This window comes from Gorilla gorilla, chromosome 17 (genome assembly GCF_029281585.2).
Source record: "Gorilla gorilla gorilla isolate KB3781 chromosome 17, NHGRI_mGorGor1-v2.1_pri, whole genome shotgun sequence".
Taxonomy (NCBI): Eukaryota; Metazoa; Chordata; class Mammalia; order Primates; family Hominidae; genus Gorilla; species Gorilla gorilla.
Genome location: NC_073241.2, coordinates 78,313,960 through 78,340,981, shown reverse-complemented (window position 1 = coordinate 78,340,981; position 27,022 = coordinate 78,313,960). Strand labels below are relative to the sequence as shown.

The 27,022-nt window shown below is 46.0% G+C and overlaps 1 protein-coding gene and 1 long non-coding RNA gene across 10 annotated transcripts in view; one reads left to right on the top strand and one right to left on the bottom strand.

Annotated features, from left to right (window-relative positions):
• The window catches only part of DYM (dymeclin), a 410,032-nt gene extending 403,311 nt beyond the window's left edge, over positions 1-6,721 (top strand). For all 9 annotated transcript variants that reach the window (XM_031003621.3, XM_031003623.3, XM_055368706.2 and 6 more), the window contains one exon: positions 6,319-6,721. In XM_031003621.3, the coding sequence (XP_030859481.1) occupies positions 6,319-6,468 (150 nt within the window). In that variant the 3' untranslated portion in view covers positions 6,469-6,721. The remainder of the gene's footprint in view (positions 1-6,318) is intronic.
• Positions 2,048-26,879, bottom strand: LOC115931435 (uncharacterized). Its single transcript, XR_004067925.2, has 5 exons — positions 26,843-26,879; positions 26,273-26,360; positions 24,430-24,546; positions 10,477-10,545; positions 2,048-2,394 (listed from the first exon to the last, which is right to left on the bottom strand). It is a non-coding gene; the product is annotated as an uncharacterized lncRNA (long non-coding RNA).
• Positions 26,880-27,022: the final 143 nt, after the last annotated feature.

Genomic DNA, 27,022 nt, shown 5'->3' with positions numbered 1-27,022 from the left:
TTACAGGAAGATGGTAAACACCTAGGTCACATACATTGCAGAAGTTACCCCTTCTTAGATGGTAAACCCTTCTTAGTTACCCCATTAGATTGCAAAAGCCTAATGTCACATACATTGTAGAAGTTACCCCTCTGGACTGGGCGCGGTGGCTCATGCCTGTAATCCTAGCACTTTGGGAGGCCGAGGCAGGCAGATCACCTGAGGTCGGGAGTTCAAGACCAGCCTGACCAACATGGAGAAACCCCGTCTCTACTAAAAATGCAAAAAAAAACTAGCCGGGCATGGTGGCACATGCCTGTAATCCCAGCTACTAGGGAGGCCGAGGCAGGAGAATTGCTTGAACCCGGGAGGCGGAGGTTGCAGTGAGCCGAGATCGCGCCATTGCACTCCAGCCTGGGCGACAAGAGTGAAACTCCATCTTAAAAAAAAAAAAAAAAAAAAGGAAGTTACCCCTCTCTCCACCTTATCATAACCATAAACCCACTCCAGGGCCAATCTTCTCCCCTCCAGTTGAGCCTGACTCTGAGACAGAGAAAGAAGGCAGTTCTTCAGCACCTGCCTTCTCTTACTGAAACAGCTTTGTTCTTTAAAAATGTTGATGAAGATGAGCTCAGTGCCTTTAAGCCATTTGCCAGCACTTGTGTCTGGTTTTCGTGCAGGGAGGCTTATTTCTATTATTAAGAGTCAGTTGCCAAGTGAGAAGTATCCATTTGGGTGCATAAGAGAAATGGGCTTGTAAGAGAAATGGGCTCTGTAATCACATCTAAAGACTAGACTTCGCCATGACCAGGCCATAGTAAACATCATAGTATGTCTAGTCTTTAGGTTTGATTACAGAACGTTATAAGAGCATCCCTTATACTTGCATGTCATTTTAATGTCAGTAATAATAGCCAACATTCATTAAGTACTTACTCTGTGGTGGGTACTATACCAAGCCCTTCACGTGGCTTATCTCATCCGATTGTCAGTACAACTCTGTGAAGTAGGAAGGATGGTTACATTCCAAGCCTCAGAGTATAGTAAACCTTAAGAGCCTGGTCTGAGCAAGGATGTGAGACTAGTCCAAGTTCACTCAGCTAATAAGGACTGGCCTTTTAGCTCTTGAAGGCTGGGACCCCATGTGTCCTAGTGGCTGTATTTTTAGTCCTGTGCTTACTATACACTAGGCCCTCAGTAAGTATTTACTGAGTGAATGAATGGGAAAAGATGGGGCTGAAACTCAAATTATGTGCCTGCCTTTGGAGTTGCTTTTTGTAGTTGTTTCAAAGATGAAATGAGTAACTGTATGTAAATTCTTTGAATATGCCTGCCATATAATAGGTAATCAATTGTATTAGCTATAAATGCTAGGTATAATCTCAGAATTTATTATTTTTATGGAGAACTTCTATGGAAATAATGATCGGCTTAAAGAATAACTTCATAATAAAATCTACACGTCTTCTCTTGACAGATAAAGTTTATACTATTTTATACCATTTTTGTGTACTATCATATGCTATATACTCGATGTTCCTGAGATTTTGTTTGCAACATTTGAAAGCCATAGTTACTACCAGCCAAAGAGTGTACTTCTGATTAGAGGAAAGATCTCTGTTGCTGAGAGATGTCCTGTGCCTTTGTGGAGGGTGAGATGAGTTATTGTTTCAACATCAACTTGAGGCATTTTCACTTCTGATTGTACCAGGTGGTGGGAAGGATAGTCATGGGGGTGCCAGGTATTTTTCCCAGATCCTCTTTTGCAGGATTTAAGGGCAGTCTTTGACTCATTACTCCTTCTAGCGGAATAGTCATCAGAGTTTCCCCAAAGCCATGAGGGCAGGAAAACTTACTGCCAGCCCATAAACTTAGTAGCAGCTCTTGCCTAAGTTTCTGTAATTCCGCTGGAAGGAATTCTTCTGAGAGCAGTTTACAGTTTATTGGTTTTATTTCCCATTCCACCCTCCTTAGAGATGCGGAAAGCAGCCTTGCATAAGCTGCCTCACAGCCTCTCCTAAGGCCTTCATGGGAAAACCCCCACGTAAGTCACTGAATGGAGAAAAGCTTTCACATCTTTGAGTCATTTTTATTTCTAACAATGAGAAGTGCATTTTAACAGCGATATTACCACATAGAAATGTAAGATGTTATTATTCCAATGAAAACAAGCCATTGGGGGACTCTGCACCCCCACCTAGCCCCTCTCTTCTCTCTGAGTCCGTGTGAGGTTTTCTAAAGTTTGAGGCCGTCCTAAGAACTAGGATTTTCGTCTCCATTATCATGGATGAGTTTCATTTCTTCTTCACATAGCACCACAGTCCTCTCGTGATTATTGCCCTCGTGTGGTTCTTTTTTTAAGGACCAGCAGCGTGCTGAGCTCTGTACCTCACACCCAGAAGGGTTTCGTGGAGCCTAAGAGAATCAGATTTAAGGATGAAGCATTAGGGTGGCCAGAACTCTGATGTCACTTTTCAAACTAACTTTGCACACAGTCAGACCCAGGCTTTAAACCTGACTCCACTCCAGCAGGCTGCATGACCTTGCACCGAGCACTTAGCCTCTCTGAGCTCCGATTTACCTTCTCTTCATGGGGTTGGCACTGGCCTCAGCGGGACATTTGGTGACTGACCAGGATGCCGTGGGAGCTTCAGACGGCATGATGTGTGGGGAGCGCGGGTCGGTGGGAGCTACTTGTTGCCCCCCTCTTGCTACAAATGCAGATTTTTCACAGAAAAGAACATCATCGTGTTGGTACCTCTAAGACACCTGATTCCATGACAAAGACTTCCCTCTAAGCACCCACATACCTGAGAACCCCATGTCAGGCTGGAATCAACACAGTGTATGAGGAGGCTCCCAAACTCTCCAGGCCCTAGGATACCCCCCCCCCCGCCCCAGCAGTTAGGGAACACCCGAGAGCACTGTGCAGGGCAGGTGGGGTGCAAGGGGACTTCAGGAGTGGACGAGGAGGGAGTAGAAAGCTGGGGGCCTTAGGTGTCAGCTGAGAGGAGGGAAAGAATAAAGAAAGAAAAAGGAAGCTGGGGCCTCATTGAACTCTGGCTCGTGTCAGCAAGTGCTGGAAGTGGTGCCACATCCTGAGCTGATCAAACTTTGTCAGCCAGACTGAGCCAAAGAGCCCAGCTAAAGAAGTTGTCCCCTCCGTTGCAGTCATGAGCAACATCATCAGCAGACACTGAGACTTCCAGCCTGCGCTGATGATGGCAAAGAGCTGGAAGGAAACACTGATGGTCTGAAAAGGCACAGGTTTCATTGAACTAGAACTAGTAGTTTTTGAAAAGGGGACTGCAGTGTGGGGGTGCAGGGCGTGGGGAGATCTAGGCCTAGGTAGTGCTAGAGCTTGGCGTCTATTTATATAACAGTCTGGTAGCCACAAAGTGGGGAGCTGCTGATCACTGAAGCCATAGCAGATGGGGGCTGTGTGTTGGAGTTACATCAATGGCCAGAACACCCTCCGTTTTAGGAATTCTTACACTTTTTCAAGATGTAACTCTTGCCACAAAGTCTTTGCTGCTTCACTCTGCTCCTCTCTGATCATTCTGGAACTCTGAAGATCCAGCACTTAGATGTTTTTAGTTGGTTTTCTTAAATTTATTTTTCAAATTTAATTTTTTGGTTTAATTATTTTTAGAGACAGGATATCACTCTTAGGCCCAGGCTAGAGTGGACTGGCATGATTCTAGCTCACTGAAGCCTCGAACTCCTGGGCTCAAGCAATCCTCCCATCTCAGCCTCTTGAGTAGCTACAGACATGCGCCATCACATCTGGCTAATTTTTAAATTTTTTGTAAAGATAGGGTCTTGCTAGGTTGCTCAGGCTGGTCTTTAACTCCTGGGTTCAAGTGATGCTCCTGCCTTGGCCTCTCAAAGTGCTGGGATTACAGGCGTGAGCTACTATACGTGGTCCAGATGCTTTTAGTCTTAATCACTGCAAATGTTATTTTAAAATTCTTGTTACTGTGTGTGTCTGTGTGTGTTGTGTCTGTGTGTCTGGTGTGTGTGTGTCTGTATGTGCATGTCTGTTTGTGTATGTCTGTGTGTGTGTGTCTCTGTGTGTGTCTGGGTGTGTCTGCATGTGAGTGTGTGGGTATCTGTTTTGTGTGTACTGTGTGTGTGTATATGTCTGTGTCTGTGTGTTTTGTCTGTGGTGTGTGTGTGTGTGCATGTCTGTGTTTGTATGTGCGTGTCTGGGTGTGTGTGTATTGTGTGTGTGTGTGCATGTCTGGGTGTGTTGTCTGTGTGTATATGTTGTGGGTATGGATGTGTGTGTTGTGTTTGTGTTATGTGTGTGAGTCTGTGGCGTGTGTGTCTGTGCGTGTCTGTGTGTTTTATCTGTGTGTGCGTGCCTGGGTGTGTCTGTGTGTGTGTCTATGTGAGTGGTGTGTATGTGGGGATGTGGGTGTGGGTGTGTGTGTGTGTGTGCGCGCATGCAGCTCCTCTACCTGCTCCTCCCGTTTCCTAAATATCTTTTAAATCCACCCAGCTAGCATCATCCTAGTTCAGGCCTGTTTCCCCCTTCCCTGGACTAGGCTCCTGCCCCTGCCTGCTGCACTGTGCCCTCCAGTTCTCCCCGCTGTGATGGGAGCAGCCACTGCACAGTGCCATTCTCATGCCATAGCCTTCAGGCCCTTCAGAGGCTTCCGGGACCTTATGTGCAGCTCCCCAGTCTGGCCTCTGCTCCCCGGTGTGTGCTCTTCCCCCACCCCCTCCTTAGCCTCCAGCATGCTGTGCCTCCTGCCTCACACCCAGGCCTTTCCTGTGTGGGGCCCTCCAGGGGAGCTCACCTCCCCTTCGTCTGGCTGCCACCTCCTCCCTTCTGGCTCCTTGTCCTTCCCTGCCTTGCTGCCCTGTTATTATTGGTTTTTTGTTGCTGCTGCTGCTGTTTCTGTCTCTCTCCTCCATGAAGATTTACCTTCCATGAGAACAGGAGCTGGGTTTGGCTGCCGCACCCCCGTATCTCTAGGCCCTGGCCCACACAGTGCCTGCCTGGCACCTGCCAGCAGATAGTCAGTAGAATGAAGAATGAGTGAATGAACAAATGAATGGACTCCCATAAGAAGGACTAAATTAGATAATACATACAAAGCATCTACAGTGTGTCTGGGACATAGTTGGCCCTCAATACATGGTTGATTGCTTCATTGATTCATTCACTCATCAGTTTATTAAGTGCCTGGCTAATATCCTTGGGGATGCAGCAGCTGACAAAACAGATAAAAACCTCTCTGCCCTATGGGCCATGTCTTCCAGTATAGTATAATAAGTGTGGCTGTGGATGCATGTGGGGAAGTATGTGGTTTCCTCTCTTTCAGCCCCCTCTTCCTCAGCCTTCCACCATCCTCCTCCTCCCAGGACCCTGTCCCCTCTCTCCCCACCCAACCTGGGACAAGGGTCACCAAGCTGCAGCCACTCCTGCCAGCAACGCCTTGGCAAAGGAGAGGCCCAGGGGCCTTGGGTAGACTCTAGCCACTCCTCAAGCTGCTGAAAGTGGAATCACTTCCTCTGCCCTGGCTGGAATAAATAGGCCAGGAATAAAAGTAGAAAATCAAAAGCCCAAATCCCAGTGATGTGCTAAAACGCAAGTGCCGCCTTAGGCCACTGAGCTGCACGACTCCTTACATAACAGAGGACTGGAGTTTGCAGACCAGGGCACCTGCGATGTGTTTGTAGAGCCAGGCCTAGGCCTTTTCCCAGACTCCATGAGGAGCAGCCTCGGGCTCCCTCTCCGCAAAGCCAAAGCCATTGCTCCTGCCTCCAGGGAGGAAGAGACTGAGGCCAAGCTATGGCCAAGAAAGCTGGCCACCCCAGACCCCCGCTCCTCCAGAGTAGCCCCCCTCCACCGGTGGCACATGCCTACCCCTTCAGGTCAGGGCTCAGGATTGTGAAGGGGAAGGTCCTCACCTCCAGAATGGCGGAACCCTGAGGACAGTGCCTCTCAAAAGCCAGTCCCTAGCATTGCACTCTGGGGAATATCAGCCTGAGTCCTGTCTGCCTCCCAGGCAGGGTCCATGTCTCAGCTAGGATATTTCTCATCATACCTTAACCACTGTTGGGGTCCCTAGCAGGGAACTATCAGCCAAACTGACATTAGCCAACCAGGACCCATTGTGTTACTTGCTCTCTCCGTCGGTAATTCACATTTTCTCAGGAGCCATTTGATAGCTGAAATATTTTAAAGCCCCAGAGCTCTCACGCCCTGTGACCAGTTGGCAGGGGTGGGTGGGCTCCCCGCACACCACAGCACCACTGGCAAACTCTCACCGCTTTTGCTTGTGCATGGAACTGTGGGATTATAAAATCATCTTATTTTCATTGCAGAAATTTCCAGAATTGAAATTCAAATATGTGGAAGAGGAGCAGCCCGAGGAGTTTTTTATCCCCTATGTCTGGTCTCTTGTCTACAACTCAGCAGTCGGCCTGTACTGGAATCCACAGGACATCCAGCTGTTCACCATGGATTCCGACTGAGGGCAGGATGCTCTCCCACCCGGACCCCTCCAGCCAAGCAGCCCTTCAAGTTCTTTTATTTCTGGGTAACAGAAGTAGACAGACAGATTACTTGGTGTATCTTCTGTTAAAGAGGATTGCACAAGTGTGTTTTCCTCACATACTTTGATTTGGAGAATTGGCGCCAGCTGGCAATAGATAACTCAGCGTAGATAGTAGTGCAAAAAGGGGAGGAAATACACAACAATAATAAATGTAAAAACCTGCTATTCAACATGCAGTTTTATTTCGAAGCCAAAAATCTAGAGCTTTCCCAAGATCCTGTTGCCTTAGGCACATCACACTTCAACAGTGCACACTATCCAACAGTGTACACTATTCAACAGTGCACACTATTCAAAAGCGTAGACTATTTTTTTGCATGTTCAAGATATTTGTTTTGGTCTTATGTGTGTGTGAGAGAGAGAGATTTCTTTGACATTAAGGAGCATCAATGAGAAAAGATGATGAGGCAGGAATTAATAAAGAAATGAAGTCATGTGTGTTTGGTTGCCTGTCAGAGGGCCCATAATTTCATAAACACCATGCCTGGACAATTTGATATTAATCTTTAACACCTCTGCATCTTTCCTTAAAAAAGAATATGGGCCAGATACAGTGGCTCACATTTGTAATCCCAGCACTTTGGGGAGCCAAGTTAGCAGAATCCCTTGAGCACAGGAATCTGAGACCAGCTTGGGCAACATAGTGAGATCCCATCTCTACAAAAAACTTAAAAATTAGCCAGGCATGATGGCACATTCCTGTAGTCCTAGCTACTCAGGAGGCTAAGGTAGGAGGATTGCCTGAGCCCAGGAGTTCAAGGCTGCAGTGAGCTAAGAACGTGCCACTACACTCCAGCCTGAGCCACAAAGTGAGACCCTGTCTCGCAAAAAAAAAAAAAAAAAGAAAAAAAAGAAAAGAAAAGAAAGAAAAAGAAAATGGCTACTTCTCATGAAGCCCAGATTAACTTTTCTGTGAATATGGCCTGTGAACTGTTGCTGGAATTAAATTGGAGTGTAGCACAAATTAAGTTAATCTACTCTGTGTTAATCATTGGGAAAAAGAAAAGCTTCATTTGAAAACAGTCTTTTTCCTTCACCCACACTAATAGAAAAAGGAGAGTAATTTGTTCATACTGTATTCCACGTGGGATGAAAAGCATGTTTTGCTCTTTGTTTCTGGGCCGGTGTGATCCGTGTGTTGGTGCCTGAGCTGAAGGAAGGAGCTTCTTGCAGGGAAACAGCCACTGGGGCCACATTGAGGGCCAGTTGGGACCTTCCTTTCCAGTCACACTCTGTGTCCTCACGGGCCCCTTGACAGTCTAGATAAGGAGCCTAGTTTCATTCTCAAAGAAAAAGTATTTGCTCTTCAACATAGAAAGCACAAAAGCCCAGACGAGACTGAGCACACTGTTCGAATCCACTGCCAGCTCATCTGTGTCAGGGCTGGCTTCTCCTGTCCCGTGTCCCAGGGCTGCAGGCCCGTGTTATTCGAGTCCATCAAATCTTCCAAGGGCCTCGGAGGAACCATTCTCAGTCACCCCAAGCTCTGTAAAAGGTCAAAACACTGACAGCCTCTCAGTGCACCACTGTGTGGGCTCCACACGGGAAGGCCTGGCCAAGCTGCGCTCTTAGAGGCTGTCGAGGTAGGGCAGGAAGCTTCCCTATCCTCGTCTGGTTGGAATGAAACAGAGGTTCCCTAAGGCCAAGGGACTCGTGGAGCGCCCATCCGTGGTGGGGTCCCAGAGGTGAGTGCAGCTTGCCTCGTGTCCCCAAGGGGCTTGTTCTGTCAGGCCTCCTCCAGTCACTGCTGGAGTGGGGACTCTGACTCCTGTGTTCACCTCAGAGCCCATGTACAGGCTAGAGGTGAGGCTTGGCAACAACTTCTACTAATACTTAGCTTTGTGGCAGAGCCAGTCTGAAGGAGGAGAAGCAGCGCTCTCAGCCAGCAGGGGGAGTGATGATTATCATTTCAGGTAGCAAGGATATGTATTTACTATGTGGGGAAATAATTTGCAACTTTAATTTGTTTCCAAAGCATTTTGATTGGCTTCCTTTTCCTTTAAACCAAAAAATTGTTTAAATGTTTAAGGGTCATGTGAAACAGCTGAGCTTCTGGCAGGACCACAGAACTGTCCTCTGAGTCTGAGGGCTGGGCAGTGCCACAGGACAGTCCCTGGGCTGCAGGACTGTCAGTGCTTGTCGTGTGAGGAAATGAGGCCCTTCAAAAACCCAGTCATCTTGACAGAGGGCACACTCCCAAGGTAGGCCTGACTGGGGAATCATACAGCCTCTCCTCCAGGCCTCTGGGCTCACTGAGGTGCCCCCAGAACCCTGATTGCCCTCCCCTCTTTCCCTTTTCTCATTCATCACACAGTAGAAGTACTCACTGGCTAACAGCTCAGCTGGGGCAGCAGCATCCATGGAGGCCTGCAAGTGATGCTCCCAGTCCTGGTTCCCGCTCAGGAGGGAGGCCCCACCACATGCATCACTGCCTCAGCTCTGCAAAGTCACCAGAGGCTTCTTCCTGATTTTTGTGAAAGATTTATTATATGGCAATAAATCTGAATGATAAACTTTCATTATACTTGCATTAATTTTGAGTATTAGTTTGCTTAGAAATTTTTACACGAAGTAAAAATGTGTAATGATGCAACACAGGATCATCGTGTGTTCAGATGGAAATTGGCATCTGATTTTACCCCAGATCTGAAGCTGTTACTGCGTTGTGTCATTTTATCAACAAAGACTTCTGCCACAATATTTACTTTTAAAAGAATTTGTCCCTTTCAGTAGCATCTTCCCTATCAAGAGTTCAAGGCACTTTGCAGAAGAGCTTCAGATTTCTACCTCTAGTTCCCACAGTCACCCGTTGAGGCTGGTGTCATACAGTCTATGAACAACAACCTTGCAGCAGGACTGCCACCATTCAGCAGTGCAGACAACACAGCTCAAGGACAAAGACAGAGAAAGGAAAGAAGAGAAGGTCCCTGAAGGTGAAGCATAGAAAGTACACTGCACACACAGTTCTCTCTGGAAGGAAAGCACAGGAGCTGGGAAGTAGACGATAGAAAGTGGAAAGGACACAGGACCAGCATCAGAACACTCAGTAACTTCCTAAGAGCTTGCTAAGGTACATCCAAGAGAAATATTTAGTGAGGGAAACTTTTAAGCACTGGACTTGTTAATATATCATACTTTAAGCAACATTTCGTCCTTTAGATTCCGGGGAGCCAGGGTTTTGCATTGGGTGGTAGAGCTCTCTGCATCATTGAGTCACCCTGTGCTTTTTTGCAGAGCCATAAATTAGTTTTGGCACTTGCTGATACTTCATAGGCTGGAGTCTGCAAGGTCAACCCTTTGGGTCTCTTAATTCTTTCCTAGGCACTATCCTGCAATGTCAGTAGTTGCCACTTGATTTTAGGGACTGATCATTAGGCCTTCTGACTCCAAATTCAGAACAATTCCAGTGTCCTACATCACCTCCTGGAGTCAAAGAGGTCAGTTTCTATTCAGTGATGAAGAGCTAAGCTAGCTATGCATATGAAGAACTGAGAGGTAGATTATAACACACAATCCACAGCAAATAATGCATATTTATTTTGTATGAATTAAAGCATAAAATTTAATCTCATTAGCGTATAGCTATTCAGAGTTCCCACCCAAAGCAAGGGAGACTCACCAGTAGCCCCAAGACCCTTGGCCAGGTCATACTCAACCCCTAATCTAACTTCACAAGGCTGTCTAAATGTCAGCTACTCAGACACAGCCTCTGGCATTAGCAAAATCCCCCAGAGGAAAAGCAGCCCCATAGAGCTGGACAAGTAATACTTAACTATCTTGTTGACTCTGGGATCCTTCAAGCAAATTTTAAAAATATTTTTACCAGATTTCCAAGTTGTCCTTAGCTTGAGGGTTGGTCCTCCATTACTGTCATTGGACTATCCCTCATGGGTAGTGCAGTTCAACTTCTAAACCACCTCAGTACCTGAATGTGGTCCGAGATGAAACCAGATTACTGATGCCTTCAGGTGCCCAACTGAAGCAAATGCAAATTCTGTGGAGGAAGTAAACATAACCCAAGGCCTCAAATTATTTCTGCAGTGTTGCAATCAGAAATACCCAGGTATGGGAGAAGACCAGACAACATTAATTACTTGAATTAAAACCATTAGAGGAAAACACAGACAATAGAAATATCCAAGCGGACTCCAGATACAGTTGTCGCAGAATTTAAAACAGCTATGGTTACTGTGTTCAAAAAAATGAGATGCATGGTCAAGAATTTCAACAGAGAGTTAGAAACTGTAAAAGGTCCACTGGAAATTCTATAACTAAAGTACTGTAATGAGAAGAACAGTGAACAGGTTTAAGAGCAGATTAGAAATAACTGAAAAGAGAATGAGTAAGATGAAAAATTGAGAGTGAGGGGTGGGAGCAGGAATTATATAGTAAAAAAAAACAGAACATGGAGAATAGAGGGTAAGAGACTTAAAGGGTACAGTGAGCATGTCTGACCTGCTCAGACATGCAGGGTAGTTGGCATCTCAAAAGAGTAGAAGAAAGGAATATTTAAACAAATGGCTGAGAACTTTTCCAAAACTCATGAAAGATATCACACCAAAAATTCAAGAATCCCTCCCACAAACTCCAAGTGGGATAAATAAAAACAACCCACACCTAGAAACATCATAGTAAAACTGTTGAAGACCAAAGGAAAATAATATTTTAGACCTGCTGGGGTGGGAGAGGGAATATAACCATTAAAGGAGCAATAATATTAGACTGACAGCTCCTTCTCAGCAGAAACAATGGAAGAAGTGAAATACTGCCTTTTATGGTTCTGAAAGAAAATGACTGCCAACCTAAAAATTTCTAATCAGGGAAAATATCCTGCAAAAATGAAGAGGATATGAAGACATTTTTAGAGAAACAGAAGAATTAATCAGCACGCCTACCCTAAAGGAAAATTTAAAAGGTGTTTTACAGGCAGAAGGAAAATAATCCCAAACGTAAGGACAGAGCCCTAGGAAAGATTGAAGAGCAATGAAAATGACACATAAATATTGACTACATAAAGCAATAATTATGTCTTATGGAGTTTTAAATATATAGAGAAATAAAGTGTATGAAAATAAAAGGATTTATGTGGGAATTTTAAGTGTTCTGAGACACTTGGCATCGTCCAAGAAGAGAGTAAAAATTCATTTAATATTAGTCTTTGATAAGTCATATATGCATGATAATATTTGAGATATCAATAAAAGTGTATAGCTTTCCACATAATAAGAGAGAATTCGAATAATCAATTCAGTGGAAGATTTAAGAATTGCAAAAGAGTCTAAGAAAGAAGAAAAAGCAGAACAGGTGGAACAAATAGAAAGCAAGATATTTGTGATAAATCCATTATTACACTAAATGTAAATGGACTAATGCTCAAATGTTGACAAATATTGTCAGCCTTGTTTTAAACCATATGCTATTTACAGGAGACATTTTTAGAACATGAATTTAGAAATTTTGGAAGAAAAAGATGGAGAAATACATACCCAGCAAACAGTAACCATGAGGAAAGTGGCGTAGATATATTTAAGTAAACTTTAAGGCAATAATTTTTTTAAGAAATAAAAGGGTCAATTCAATTACTAGAAAGATAATCTAAATTTATATGCACTTAAAATATAAACTCAAAGTATGTAAAAGAAAATTTGATAGGAAATTTAGACAAATATGCAACCAGAGTGATATTTTAACATGCCTATTTTGTTAATTGGTAGAAAAAAACTAGCATACAAAAATCAAGTTATAGAAGATTTAAGCAATGAAATGAGCAAACCAAATGGATGTATGTAGGACACCAAACTCAATAACATACTTTTCAAACACAAATGGCACACACTCCAAAATACTGGGCTGTAAAGGTTTCAACAGGCTAGGCGCAGTGGCTCACATCTGTAATACTAGCACTTTGAGAGGCCAAGTTAGGAAGATCACTTGAGCCCAGGAGTTTGAGACCAGCTTGGGCAACATAGTGAGGCCCCACCTTTACAAAAAATACAAAAATTAACGGCATGGTGGCATGTGCCTGTAGCCCCAGCTACTTGGGAAGCTGAGGCAGGAGAATCACTTGTGCCCAGGAGGTTGAGGCTGCAGTGAGCTATAATTGCACTACTGCACTCCAGCCTGGGTGACAGAGCAAGACCCTGTCTCAGAAAAAAAGTCTCAACAAACCTGAAAATACTTCAAATGAAATACGTTCTCTGACCATAATAGAATCAAGACAAATTATTTACAAAAAGATAATTTTATAATCCTCATATTTTTGGAAATAGATTTCCAAGTAACCCATCTGTCAGAATGTTAATGGAAATTTGAAATATTTTGAACTGATCATGAAAATACTACATATCAAAACTAACAGAGAAAAAACTTGTGGGATGCAAATAAAACTATGCTTCAGAAGATGTCTTTTAATTTTATTTTAAATTTAAAGAGTACATGTTCAGGTTTGTTACAAGAGTATATTGGTGATGCTGAGATTTGGGCTTCTAATGATCCTGTCACCCAGATAGTGAACATAGTACCCAATAGAAAGTTTTTCAGCACTTGCTTCCCTCTCTCCTTCCCTTCCTCCCTCGTTTTGGAGTCCCTAGTGTCTATTGTTCATATATATATATATACATATGTATATATATATATATATACATATGTATATATATATATATATATACACACACACACATATATATTTAAATGTTTATGTTAGAAAAGAAAGGTTAAAAATCAATTAAGCAATTACCTCAAAAATTTTAAAAACAGCACATGAAACCCAAAAATAAGCCAAATTACTGATATAGAACACAAATATACAATAAAGGGAATCAAAGTCAAAAGTTGGTTATTTAAAAGGATGTAAAAAGATTAATAGGACTCATTGGCTGGGCATGTTGGCTCACACGTGTAATCCCAGCACTTTGGGAGTCACCTGAGGTCAGGAGTTCAAGACCAGCCTGGCCAACATGATGAAACCCCATCTCTACTAAAAATACAAAAACTAGCTGGGCGTGGTGGTGGGCATCTGTAGTCCCAGCTACGCAGGAGGCTGAGGCAAGAGAACTGCTTGAACCTGGGAGGTGGAGGGTTCAGTGGGCAGAGATTGTGCCACTGCACTCCAGCCTGGGCAACAGAGCGAGACTCCGTCCGAAAATAAATAAATAAAAGAATTCATAACCCCTTAAAAGACTGATCAAAGAAGGAAGGAGAAAGGGCAGGAGAGAGGAATAGCCAATATCAGAAAGGAAAACAGGTAAGTTACTTCAGATTATGCAGACATTTAAAATATTTAAGAGCCAGCCTGGATAACATGGTGAAACCCTCCTGTCTCTACACACACACACACAAATTAGCTGAGCATGGTGGTGTGTGCCTGTAGTCCCAGCTACCGGAGAGACTAATGTAGGAGGGTTACCTGAGCCCAGGAGGTAGAGGCTGCAGTGAGCTGTGGTCATGGCACCACACTCCAGCCTGGGCAATGGAGTGAGAGACCGTGTCTCAAAAATATGTATACATATTTAAGAGAATATTATGAATACCAATAAATTTTAAATCTAGTTGAAATGATCTTTATTGCAGTGATAGGTGTATACATATGTCTAATCAAATTGTACACTTTATTACGTATGTGCAGTTTTATATATTAAGTATGCCTTATTAAAGTTGTTTTTAGATTTTGCATAAAATTAACAAATTCTTTAAAAAAAAAAAAAGCTCTCCAAAACTGACATGAAAAGATCCTGAACATTGGAATCATCCTATATCTAGTGCATACATTGAGTCCGTAATTACAATCTGCCACAGGAAATTTACAGACCAAGATGGCTTCAGTAGTGAATTTAACCAAACATTTAAGAGTGAAATAATGCCAATTTTAGACAGTCTCCCAGAAAATAGAAAAACCTTCTAATTTGTTTTATGAAAACAGCTTAACCTTAGATATAAAGAATATGCCAAGAACAATACAAGAAAGGAAAATTATAGGCCAGTCCTCATGGTATAGATGCAAACAGAAACCAGCAATCTACAAAAACAATGTGTAAAAATACATCATGATCAAATTGGATTTGTCATTCACAAATCAAAGAGTTATTCACAGAATACAGAAGGAAAAGTAAATGATCTCAATAAATGCAGGGGAAAATGTGATAAAATTCAGCAGTCTTGAGTGATAGAAATGTTTAGCGAACTAGGAAAAACGGAAGCTATCTTAATCTTATAAATATTATTTTAAAACTACAGCAAACGCATCATACTTAAAATATCAAAAGCTTTCATTCTGAGATCAGAAGCAAAAAAAGGATGTCTATTATCACTTCTATTCAAAATGTCGCTAGGTGATGCTATGCATGCCTAAGTATTTAGTGGGGAGTGTACTGGTACCTTAAATTACTTTGAAATGCATCATGAAAAGGGAAAAAAGGATGGCTTGATGGATAGATATATATGTGATAAAGCAGATATAGTAAACTTGGTAAAATCTAGAATGGTAGAATCCAGATGGTGGGTATACAAATGTACACTGTACAATATTCAATTTTGCTATACGTTGAGAAAACTATCACCTGAGTTCCTGGCCTAGTATGGCAAGATTTCCTTTTAAATTAATTGGGCAGGGTCAGAAGAAAATGAACTATCATTATTTGTAAATGACATGATTGAGGATATAGATAATTTAAAGAATTAGCCAATAAACTAGTAAAATTAACAAGGTTTCTGGACACAAGGTCACAGACAAAAATAACTTGTATTTCTGATGCTAGCAATAAACAATTAGAAAATGAAATTGCAAAGGATATGAACAGATACTTCTCAAAAGAAGACATTTATGCAGCCAAAGACACATGAAAAAATGCTCATCATCACTGGCCATCAGAGAAATGCAAATCAAAACCACAATGAGATACCATCTCATACCAGTTAGAATGGCGATCATTAAAAAGTCAGGAAACAACAGGTGCTGGAGAGGATGTGGAGAAACAGGAACACTTTTACACTGTTGGTGGGACTGTAAACTAGTTCAACCATTGTGGAAGACAGTGTGGTGATTCCTCAAGGATCTAGAACTAGAAATACCATTTGACCCAGCCATCCCATTACTGGGTATATACCCAAAGGATTATAAATCATGCTGCCATAAAGACACATGCACACGTATGTTTATTGCAGCACTATTCACAATAGCAAAGACTTGGAACCAACCCAAATGTCCATCAATGATAGACTGGATTAAGAAAATGTGGCACATATACACCATGGAATACTATGCAGCCATAAAAAAGGATGAGTTCATGTCCTTTGTAGGGACATGGATGAAGCTAGAAACCATCATTCTGAGCAAACTATCCCAAGGACAGAAAACCAAACACCACGTGTTCTCACTCATAGGTGGGAATTGAACAATGAGAACACTTGGTCACAGGGTCGGGAACATCACACACTGGGTGGGACCTGTCGTGGGGTGGGGGGAGGGATAGCATTAGGAGATATACCTAATGTGAATGATGAGTTAACGGGTGCAGCACACCAACATGTCACATGTATACATATGTAACAAATCTGCACGTTGTGCACATGTACCCTAGAACTTAAAGTATAATAAAAAAATAAATAATAAATACTCACTCAGAGATCAATCTAAAATAAAGTGTGATTGAAACTAAAGATCTAAATAAGGGTTCCCTAAATAAGGGACCACTCCAGGGTCATTAGATTCATAAGTTGGAAGGCTCGATATCTCAGAATTGATCTACGGATTCAATGCAATCTCAATCCAAATCCCAGTATTTTGGGGGAATGGGAAAACTTGACAAATTGGTTCTAAAATCTACATGGAAATGCAAAACGCCTAAAACTGCACAGAAAACCTTGGAAAAGAATAAAGCCCATACTTACATTGCTAGATGTCTACAACTTACAGATGTACTCTAATTAAAACCTATAGGCCAGGTGCAGTGGCTCACACCTATAATCCCAGCACTTGAGAGGCTGAGGTGGGAGGATTGCTTGAGACCAGCCTGGGCAACATGGTGAAACTCTGTCTCTACAGAAAATTTTAAAAATTAGCCAAGTGTGGTGGTGCACACCTGTAGTCCCAGCAGCTGGAGAGGTTGAGGCAGAAGGATTGCTTGAGCCCAGAGGCAGAGGTTTCAGTGAGCTGAGACTGCACCACTGGACTCCAACCTAGGTGACAGAGCAAAATCCTATCTCAAAACGAAAACAAAGACTTACAAATTTACTCTAAGTTTAGTATTGTTATAAGGGTAGACAAAACATATTGATGAAATAGAACTTAAAGGTCCACATATATAAGGACAATTGATTTGACAAAAGGGACACTGCTGGGTAATGGGGAAATGATTTTTTTCCCCAATAAATGGCGTTGGCACAGTGAAGGGAAAATGAATCTTGACCCCTACTTCACTCTGTCTGCAAAATCAGTTCCCAGGGGACTATAGAGCTAAATGTGAAATGTTAAACCATAATATTCTAGAAGAAAGCATAGGAGACTATCTTCATGTCCTTTAGATAGAAAACAAAAAATACTAACCGTAAAGAAAAGGTCAGATAAATCAGATTACAGTCAAATTAGGAACTTCTGTTTGACAAGAGACATCAATAAGAGAGTGAGAAGGTAAGCTACAGAGTGAAAGCAGATCTTTGTAATGTATAGAACCACAAAGGAGTCAAATAAAGACTATATAAAGGATTCAATGAGGAAAAATAAAATTGGCAAAAGACAGGCATTTCTCAAAAATGTTTTCAGTTCACCAATAACATGGAAAAATGCTGAAATCAAGGAAAAATTCAAATTGAACCCACAATGAGATACCCACTACTCACTCACCAGAATGGCTAAGTTAAAAAGGTCAACAACATCAAGTGTTTGTGAGGATGTGGAAGAACAGGAAATCTGATACCCTACATGTAGTCTATGTAGGACTATAAATTGATAGCACTTTGAAAAACTGTTTAGTAATATCTACCAAAGTTGAAGATACTCATCCCCTAAGACCTAGCAACAGGTTCAAGACTGTTGATAGTGCAATTATTCATAATACCTAAAAACTGGAAACACCAGGAATATCAACAGTAGAACGTGTAAATAAATAGCAATATATCTATGCAATGTAATACTATACAGCAGTGAAAACTAAATAACCAGCTGCATTCAGTTACACAGATGAAACTCAAATATTATAGCATCTAAAAGAAGACTGATACAAAAGAATACATACTGTATGAGTTCATTTACATAGAGGAAACAAGGCCAAAATAAACCTATAGTTTGGGATGTACACTTAAGTAGTAAAACTTTGAAGAAGGACAAGTACATGCCTAATGTGAAAGCCAGGATATGGGTTACTTTTGGGAAAACAGAAGCGACCGTGATTGGGAGAGGTATAGGAGGGACTCGGGAAGCTGGCAGCGTTCTATTTCCTCATGGCCAGTGGTCATGTAAGTGTTTCATTGGCAATAAATCAGTGAACTGTTCATTTTCATCTTGTGTATTTTCTGTATGTTTATTAGATTTTACAGTTAAAACTGTTAAAGCTAATCTAAAGCTAATTTGCATTTTAAACAAGACTGATAGAAATTTACCTCAGAATAAGTTAGTCATTTCTCTTAAATGTTTCCTCACCCACTAAATTCTAGATGGGTCTTGCTAGAGGAACAGTATTGTAACTAGTCCTAAAACAATGAATGAAACAGAGAAGATCTGGCTTCTGGGAGGTTGAGTTGGTTGTTTTTCTTAAGTTCTCAAGCTTTCCTCTTGGATATTCGGTTACTGTTAAATGAATTTCTACCGACTGATGCATGGAGCCCAGTGAAATGGCCGTTCATTGAAATGAATGCCAAAATCTCCCCACCCCACAGAAAGGCAGTAGGTGTCAGTAAGCCCTGATGAGCCCAGTCTCTACCCCCAGCCGCTTTCCCCTGCCCAGTGCTGTCAGGCCTCACACCTGAGCATGAGCAGGGCGACCCCCCGCACCCAGCCAGGAACACTGCCTGCCATGAGAAGGGCCCCATCCCCCTAAGCATGGGGATTCCTGGTCTGTGTTCTTACCACTTCCTGAGGCAGAGGAGGGGCCTCCAACCCAAGACAGGGAATTTCTCTACACGTGTGGCAGCTGCTATCTGGGCTTTGGGCCCCCAGCTCTGAGCCAAGGCCATGGAGAGACACTTAAATGTAAAGCCCTCGTGGCCACCCTGGGCTTTGGGGAAGCAACTCCACTCTTCACCCTACTCTGGCATTCACTGGCCGCGTGGCCTTGGCAAGTCCCCCACACTTCGTGACGTCACCATCTTCCTTGTGAAACGGGACGTTTACATGAGACACTGTGTAAGGGGGTGACATCCTCATGACATTACAGTTCACGTTTCCATCTTCTCACATGCCTGTACTCATCTGGGCCCCAGCCCCACCCGTGATAGAGGAAAGACAGAGAAAGAGGCTGAGAAGTCACACCGCACCTCAGATCTCATCATTCTCCCACACCCCACCACTGTCCTCAAAATCCTTATTTTTTTGGAACATCGAGGAGCCCCTTGCACCCAGCTCCCACTATGTGGATGGGGACATGGATTGCTTCCTTGAAAATGTTGCTATTGCAGCTGATAGAGTGGGTTCACTGTCCCTGAAGGGGGCCCAGGAAGAGCTTGTCAGAGAAGAGACCTCCTCCCTGGCCTCCAGGGTCCTTCACTGCACTTGGGGAGATGAGACAGATTAGCGTGTGAGCCAGGGACGTAATTCAGCCAAACCATCACGGAGGCCTGGGGGTGGGCACCCATCCGTGATCATCTTTCCTGACTCCAGAGCCTGAGTTTCAGTTCCATGTGCCAACTGTGAAAGCTCAGGCTGACACAGTCTCTTGGGGGCTCAGTTTCTACATCTTCCTATACCAAGGTGTGGTGGAACAAGGTTAGAGTCATCGAAAACAGGCCATTTGCTTCTTTGGGCAGGGTTACTAGAGGGTTAGGGCACCCGCCAATGGAGAGGTGGTGACCTAAGCAACAGTTCTCAAAGTGGGATCAGGAGACCTGGGGATCCCTAAGGTGCTTTCATCATCATCATCATCATCATCATCATCATCATCATCATCATCATCATGTTATTTGCCTTTTCTCTTTCATTCCTTCATGAGTGTTTGGTGGAGTTTTCCAGAAGCTGCATGTGTGTGATATTGCAACAGATTGAATGTGGAAACTGATATGAGAATCCAGCTGTCTTCTATTAAGGCAGACACTAGAGATTTGCAAAAATGCAAAACGATGCCACTCTTTTCACAAATCTTTTTTTCTTTTGAAACATAGTATTCTTCATAAAAGTTATTTATGTTAGCATGTCATGGGTTTAGTATTGTTACTCTTTAGTGAGTTACTATTTTTAAATTTCTGTTTAATTTTTTAATAAATATGGACAGATCTAACCCACATAAACAAAAGTTTTTAGGAACCCTCAGTAGTTTTTAAGAATGCAAAGTTGTGCCAATCCCAGACACTTTGAGAACTGATCTGAGGATGGTTTCTAGAGGGAAGGTTCTGGTCTCTGCTTCTCAGCCCAGCCCTGTACAACAGTTTTATCAGCGTGTGGAGGAAGATATAGAAAGAATGTTCTCCACATCTGTGAATGATGAGGTGACGGGGCTACTCAATACAGCATATGATAGAGAGGATCCGGAGAGAGGAACGGGCTGAGTCCCAGGGATGAGATGTGGCAGGAACCATCGTGGAGCTCAGCCTTTGCGTCTGGTGGTTTGGGTTTAGGAAAATGAGTCTCACTCGGTGGCTTCACTCAGGACAGTATTTAGGAGTTCCAGTTGTGTGTAGTGGCTGCCAAAAATGATGATGTGATTATTCCTCATTGGTAGATATAATGGGTACCCAGGACAGGGTGGTCACCATGCTGATGACAAATTCAGCTTTTGTCTATCTATAAATGCCTTTCTTTTATCTTCATTTTTGAAGATGTTTTCAAAATTCTAGGTTGGAGTCTTGCTCTGCACAGGCTCAGCTTAGCCAGTGACTTAAGAGGAATTACTGGCAAATTTGGGGCTCCTTCCTCTCTAGTATATTGTCCCTCTTCTTCCAGCCACACTGGCTACCCCAACCTGCACCCTCTGACTCGCAAGCCCAGGAAGACCGTGACTTTGCTTGGGCTCTATTTCCTGGGTCCTGGTGCACCGGAGGGGCCGTGGGGAAATGCAGGTGAAGGAGGATGTTACTTAATGATGTCTCCCTTTCCCTATCCAACATCCACCACGCACAGCCGCCTTCCCCTGCAGAGAGCACCACACACCCTCCCCAGAGAACAGGAGCCCGAAGAAAGTTCCATGTTGTGACTGCACCGGCCTCATGTCTGGCTGTGGCCTTCCTTCCTACATACAGGAGGCAACAGTTTGACCTAACCTTTTTCCACTGCATAACAAGAGACACCAGCTTTCTACCCATGCTGGGTGAATTCCCACCATCTACCACCAGCCATCTCCCGTAAGTGCATTTTAGGTGATGTTATTTGCAGTAAACATGTAATCTACTTGAGCTAATTTGGGGAAAAAAGGGTTTATTTCTGAATATTAGATAGCTACCCAATTCCAGGGTGAGCCAGGGACCTAAGCTTGGATGACACCCAGCCAGGGGAAACTCCCAACTGCTCCCCAGGACTGAGAGGCAACATGGCTGCTGCCCTGCCCAACACTCGGCATCCTGCCATGCAGCTAGAGACCAGTCGTGAGACTCTGCCCACAATGACCCCAGAGAAGCCAAGGGCCACTACTTTGCCCGCATGCCCACGTACTTGCCGTACCCAATGCTCACTCCACTTTCCAAGTCCCAGCTGGGTGGCCCTTCTTGGAGAAAGCTGGGCTGAATGCAGAACCCCAGCCTCAGAAGTGCCTGGAGAATGAAGCCTTTTGCTTTCCAGCCTCTACTGTCTGGAGAGCCCTCTCTATGTGGGGAGACTGTGTCTCGAAGACAGACCATGATGTGTGCAATTCAGCTTAGGCTATGGTTTGAGGCTTAAGTGAAACAGCATTCAAAGAATGGAGAATGTGGCTGGACCTGTAATTCCAGCACATTGGAAGGCCAAGATAGAAGGGTCACTTGAAGTCAGGAGTTTGAGACCAGGCTGGGCAACATAGTGAGACCCTGTCTCTACAAAAAAAAAAAAAAAAAATAGCCACATATGGTGGTGTGTGCTTGTGGTGCCAGCTACTCAGGAGGCTGAGGTGGGAGGATTCCTCAAGCCCAGGAGGTCAAGGCTGCAGTTAGCCATGACTGTGCCATTGTATTCCAGCCTGGATGACAGAGCAAGACTATATTTTTTTAAATGGAGAATGTACCTTCTCAGGGAGCAGGGATTTATGTGTGATTTCTGCACATCTGCATCCCACACCTTGTAATCTACCTGATTACAAGAAATAATGGTTGAATAATGTGAGCATTTAGCACTGTGTCTAGAAATGGTAAGCCCTAAGGAAACCAGAGCTGGTGTCATCTCACAGGTTAGGAAGCCCCAGTGAGGGCGAAGGCAGCAGCTCAGTGCCATCCTAAGGTCCTATGCTGTGTCCCTCTGTACTTGACACCCTCTGGCTGGCTTCCCTCATACTCACAAGAGGGCTGCCACAGCTCCTGGTGTTACATCAGAGCGTGATCTCATCTGGAGTACAGCTCAGGAGTGAGGCTCCTCTCCCAGAGGCCCCTTCACATTTCCATGCCCAGGCCTGTTTCCCACACCCATTCCTAAACCATTATTGGCAAGGACAGGAGTCCCCATCATGGCACCGAATCAGGGTCGGGGGCCAGCCCACTTAGCTGCGGAGAGGAGAGTGAGTCCCAGGATATTAATCAGGCTCTGATATGGTTGGGATGTTGGTCCCCTCCAAATCTCATGTTGAAATGTGATCCCCAATGTTGGAGGTGGGGCCTGGTGGCAGGTATTGGATCATGGGGGCGGATCCCTCATGGGTGGCTTAGTGCCATTCCCTTGGGGATGAGTGAGTTCTTAGTTAGATCTGGTCATTTAAGAGTCTGGGGCCTCCCCCTTGGCTCTCTTGCTCCCTCTCTCGCCACGTGATACACTGGCTCCCACTTCGCCTTCAGCCATGACAGTAAGCTTCTTTTGGCCTCACCAGAAGCTGAGCCGATGCTGGTGCCATGCTTCCTGTACAGCCTGCAGAACCATGAGCCAATCAAACCTCTATAAATTACCCAGCCTCAGGCATTCCTTTATAGCAACATGAAACAGACTAACACAGACTCTTTCAGGAAGAAGGACAGGGAACGCAGGGATGGGCAGGTGACCAACCATAGTTTGCCCACGGGCAGAGGAGAAGGTCATGGCCAGGTGTGTAGTGAGAATCCCCATCCAGAGCCCTCCCAAGTCCCGGCTCTCAGCCCTTCAGTCAGATGAAGCTGCTCCGGAGCCAAGGGACAGTTCCCAGGACAAAGGCCAGCTCTGCCCATGGTTGGCCAGGAGGCATGGAGAACAGACATGTCCATAGCCCTTCATGGCCTCCCCAGCCAGTCCTCAGCACCCACTACACACACACACACACACACACACACACACACACACACACACACACACAGACTGCATGATGGAAGGCAACTTCTCCATCTCCCGGAGTCTGCTTAATAGGAAACAGGGTTTAGTGGAACAATTGATGGCAGCCCGAGACCTCAAACTGGAAACATCTGTCCTTGCCATAGCTCACCCTCCCCAATCCAGCCCCAGCCCAGCTCCTGAAGGGGCCCACCCGCCTGGCCTGGGGGACTCAAAAACCTTCCAGGGATAAGAGTGGAGTCCCCAGCCTGGGAGAGGTCTGCAGGCTCCCAGCTCTGGACCCCAGTGCCGACTCAGGGCTGATGGTCCCAAGGAAGCCCTGAGCTAGACTATTTACCCACCCCACTGGGGGCCAGGGCTGAGCAGAGAGATGTCTCAGGGGAGGGGTGTAGCCTTAGCTCCCCAAGACCCTCACTCGTCCCCCTGCCTCTGCTCTGTCCGAACCACCCTTTCTGTCCCATCTCCCTGGTCAGTCACTGTCCCCCTTCAAGGCCAGACTCAGCAGCTGTCCTTGCAGCCAACCCAGCTGGTCAGATGCCCCTCCCTGGGCCCACAGTGTCCCAGTCGGGACCCTGACTCCATGATGTTAGGAAGCCCCTCAGGGCAGCGTCATGCCATGCGCTTCACACAGGAGCCCCATCGCCATGCTGGCATCTGTAAGGTCCCCAGGAACATCTGGACAGGAGAGGTGACCAGATGCTCCTGAGACCAAGGAGCCATGGCACAGGGTTGGGGCCACACTGAGTTCCAAAACACGGAAGCTGATACCCACACACTTGGCTCCCTCCTGGCCACTACTGCTGGGGCAGAGACCAGGGTGCTCCCCACCTCCCCACCTGGCTACCCTGGACAGAACCTGGCCCTGGAGCAGCTGCCTGGCTACCCAGGGGCACCTGTGTGCCTGGGCTGTCACTGGACTCTCTGAGCCTCAGTTTCTCCATCTGTACCTGGAATGCCAAGCCTGTAGAAGCAGGAATGTGGAGCACAAGATGACAGATGCAGAGTGCCCGGGAAGCAGGGGATGGAGAAATGGCAGGGGCTCAGTGGTGGCGACTGTCACTGCAGGCTGCCAGCAATATTGGTCCCGACCTGAATTCACCTGGATGACAACCTCATGGAGGGAATTTCCCTGGGTGTGTGTTGAAGAGATGCAAAGACCAGGCAGTGGAGCAGAGCAGCACCTAAGCCCCAAGAGCTCTGCCCAGAGCCTGGCATGGGGGGCCTTGTGGTGGGGCTGTCTGTCTTTTGGGTGAGTGTAGAGGGAGCAGAAGAAACTGCCTGGGGCCAGAGCCTGGGTCTTAGCCACGTCTGAGGAGGACTCACCTCATTGACCAGTTTAAATCCCGCCTCCTCCAGGAAGCTGCCCTGGATCAGCCCAGCTCCAGTATCCTTCCTTCCCGGGCTCCCAAAGCTCAACCACAGTCCTGCCATTCCCGTTACCTGCCAAGCGCACAGGACAAACAAAACACCAGCGTCAGCGATGAGGAGCTGGCCCTTCCTGTGCCCGGTCACCAGTCTGCATAATGGGGATGACATTCTTCCCTACAGACCTCAGAGGCCGTGGAGGCCAGAGGGGAGGTTGGCCCACCCTGAGGCTAGGAGGAGGCTTCCACTTGGCAGGGGGCTGTTGGCTGAGGGATGTAGGGGCTGAAGGATCTGTTGTCACTGGGAGAGGCTGGTGCCAGGGTGTGTGGAGAGGGGGCACTCAGGGAGGTGAGTCCTGCTCAGGGTCGGTCCCGCCCAGCCACTGGCTGCACCAGTTAAAGCCCCACCAGGACAGAGCTGGCAGAGCAGGGGGTGTCCAGGGCAGAGAAACATCCTCAAACCAGCCACTCCCCACCCCATAGAGAGCAGGAAGCCCCAACTCAGCCTCCTCCTGGGCGTAGAGACCAGGAAACCAGATGTGGCGAGACGGCCATCTCAAAATGCACACATCTTCAAAGCGGGGCTATTTTCCATGTCCTTTGGGCAATTTTAGAACAAGTTTGTAACACTGGGATGCTAACAGATGACAGTCATGCTGTGTTCATGCAGGCATCTGTGTCTGGGCACCTTCGGAGGCTGTTGCTGATACAGCATCTTGGGAGGTGGGGTGGGGAGGTGTTTCTTAAAGGACCTCCAGATTTCCTTTTAGGTTCACTGCATGTTGCAAAGGACTGAACCTTCAGGAATTGGGGGAGGGGCTACAGAGCCAGCTGGCGAGGGGGTGTGGGCAGCCCTGAGGACCCCCTGTCTGGGGGGTGGGGGTGGAAGGCACAGTTTCATCTGAAACCACCCTTCACACACCCCTTCTCCCGGCTCCACGTGGAATCCAGGTGTATTCACGCGCTGAGGCCACCATGACAAAGTGCCACAGACAGGGCGGCTGAAACAACAGATGTGTATTTTCTGACCATTCTGGAAGCTGGATGTCCATAATCAGGGCATGGGCAGGGCTGGCTGCCCCTGAGGCCTCTTGGAGAGGCCTTGCCTGGCTCTTGGAGCAGCTGCCCTTAGTGGTGGGGCTTGCAGACGGCCACATTCCTGCCGCGGCCTCGCATGGTTGCCCCTGGTCTGAGTCTTATCTGTGCCCTAATCTCCTCTTCTTTTAAGGACATCTGTCATGTTGGATCAGGGCCCACCGATATGGCCTCACTTTAACTTCACTACCTCTCTTTAAAAACCCCATCTCTGGGCCAGGCACAGTGACTCATGCCTGTAACCCCATTGCTTTGGGAGGCTGAGGCCAGGAGTTTGAGACGAGCCTGGGCGACATGGTGAAACCCCGTATCTACAAAAAAATACAAAAATTAGCCAGGCATGGTGGTACATACCCCTCATCCCAGCTACCAGGAAGTCCGCGGCAGGAGGATCTCTTGAGCCCAGGAGGTAGAGGCTGGGGAGGGCCGTATCATGTCACTGCACTCTGGCCTGGGGGACAGAGTGAGGCCCTGTCTCAAAAAAACAAAAACAAAACAAACCCATCTCCAACACAATCCCATTCTGAGGTACCAGGGGTTAGGACTTCAATGGAGGAACTGGGGGGACATAATTTAGCCACAACACCAGACACCTCTCATTACTTTGGTCTGACCCTCAGTGCTTCCCTGTTTAACCACGTTTCTTTGCTTTCCTCTTCTGTCAGGGGCCCTCCCCACTCCACACTCCCTGCCCAACATACACCCACCCACACACAGGATTGGGGGTCCGAGAGCAGCTCCTTTGCCATCCCCGCCAGCCTGAGCTTTCTTCTCACCCAGCAGAGCTGTCCATCCCTGAAGCAGAAACGTGGGGTCCACTGCTCCCAGGCAGCTCTCTCCCTGTGAACTCTGATTCTGCCTCCTCCTGGGGATGAAGGCCCCAGGGTTCCCCATCAGCCCTCCAGCCTGGCCTGATTTGCACAGCCCCTCCCTGGACCATCTCTCTGCGGCACCCCAGAGGCGGCTCAGTAGACCAGGTGACCAGGACAAGGGCCGCAGGAGGTTCGGGAGGAGAGGCAGGCCAGGGCCAGGGTGCTTTGGGCTGCCGAGGAGACGTCCCACAGGCCACCCAGGATGTGGTCTGCCCCGGGGACATGGATTTGGGGTCCTGTGCATGGGAGATAAGCATAAGCTAAGGTGGAGATCCTGGGGTACACCCACATTTAGGGGTGCTGGACAGAAGGGAGCTCCTTGGGGGGAACTGAGGCCCAGGCATGGAGGAGGAGGAGGGAACAGAAGGGAGAAGGGGTCATAGAAGCCAAGGGCCAGGGTATCACCGAGAAGGCTGGAATGGGGCTGAGAGGTGAAGAAAGGTCACGCAGAAATGAGCACAATGAATTCAGCCACCCAGAGGTGCCAGGCTCCGTGGTGACAGGAGTCTTTGTACAGGGTGGGCAGGAAGCAGGTGGCACCTGTTTTGTTTATCAGTTACTGCATGACAAGTAACGCCAGAACTC